General features: G+C 37.3%; 1 protein-coding gene across 1 annotated transcript in view; it reads right to left on the reverse strand.

Annotated features, from left to right (window-relative positions):
• LOC101850904 (glutathione S-transferase 1) overlaps positions 1–1,232 on the reverse strand; it is a gene marked incomplete in the record, with an annotated part of 7,894 nt that overhangs the window by 1,443 nt on the left and 5,219 nt on the right. The window contains 1 exon segment of the mRNA XM_005106623.3: positions 263–378. Within this exon segment, the coding sequence (XP_005106680.2) occupies positions 263–378 (116 nt within the window).

Below are 1,232 nucleotides of genomic sequence, written 5' to 3' on the forward strand. Positions count from 1 at the left end.
TACTCCTCCTCCTCCTCCTCCTCATATTCCGTCTCTTCCTCCTTCTTCTTCTCGTTCATTTTCTTCTTCTTCTTGTTCATTTTCTTCTTCTTCTTCTTCTTCTTCAACATCGCCTCGTCCTCTGCCCCCTCTTCGTCCTCCTTAGCTGCAAAACAACACTAAATTCCAGCCCCTATAACCAAAAAAACTTACGTTATTAATTCGACATCATCTTGAACTTCAAAACTCTTTTCCCAAGTCAAATTCTAAAATATGGTCTTACCTTCTTCCCCTCATCCTTTTCAAACATGAACTTGACAGCGATCTGCATAATGTCCTGAATCGACTGCAACACACCATCAATGACCAGACCGTCTGTGTTGCTGCTACCGTAAAACCCTGGAAAATATTGTATTTGAGAAATTGAAACATAAAATAACAGTATTCTGTATTTCGTTCTGTTTGATTTTTGGCTTGTTTTGCTTATTGTTATTGCTTTTGTTGTTTTTGTTATTGTAATTGTTGTTGTGGTTGTTGTCATTTGTTTGTTTGTTTGCTTTTGTTTTCTGTTTGGTGTTGTTATTTGTGTTTTTTTTTATCTGTTTTGTTTTTGTTTGTTTGATTTGTTCGTTTAAGGGCTCAGTTTAAAAAAAAGAGCGGGCGTAATCACACACTGGAATTCTGTAGGGATATCAATTTTAAGAGCTTTTGGGCTCACAACTGCTTGTCGGTTCAACTGTTGGTTGATTACTTATATCTAACTTCCTGTTCGATTAACAATAGCAATAAACCTCCAGTTAAACAGAAATGAAGACTACAAGCTGTTGAAATTGATACTATCCTGATTTCCTGTTTGTAACACACCTTTTTTCTTTTGAATTCTTCACTTGCAAAACGCTTGATTGAAAATGCAATCTTCCTACTCAACGACATCACGATCAATCAGTTTTTCAACAGTAGTACTGTATATGAACTTTTTTTAAAGTGTTACAAAGAAATGTCCTTACTTTCAAGGTACCTGCCAATTTAAAAAAAGAAGTGGAACTAAGTTATCTTCACTAGAGATTCTTGGAGCTACTCGCTAATTTCAGCTAGCGCATCCCTTCCCAGTGTATTCTTTAAACAGGCATGCGTGAAGCCACCACTACACGCACGCAAGCACACAAACAGAGAGGGTAGGAGACAGAGACAGAGAGAAAACGAGAAACGGTCACAAAAGCACAAATACACACTCTCTCTCTCTCTCACTCACA

Source organism: Aplysia californica, unplaced genomic scaffold, assembly GCF_000002075.1.
Source record: "Aplysia californica isolate F4 #8 unplaced genomic scaffold, AplCal3.0 scaffold00546, whole genome shotgun sequence".
Taxonomy (NCBI): Eukaryota; Metazoa; Mollusca; class Gastropoda; order Aplysiida; family Aplysiidae; genus Aplysia; species Aplysia californica.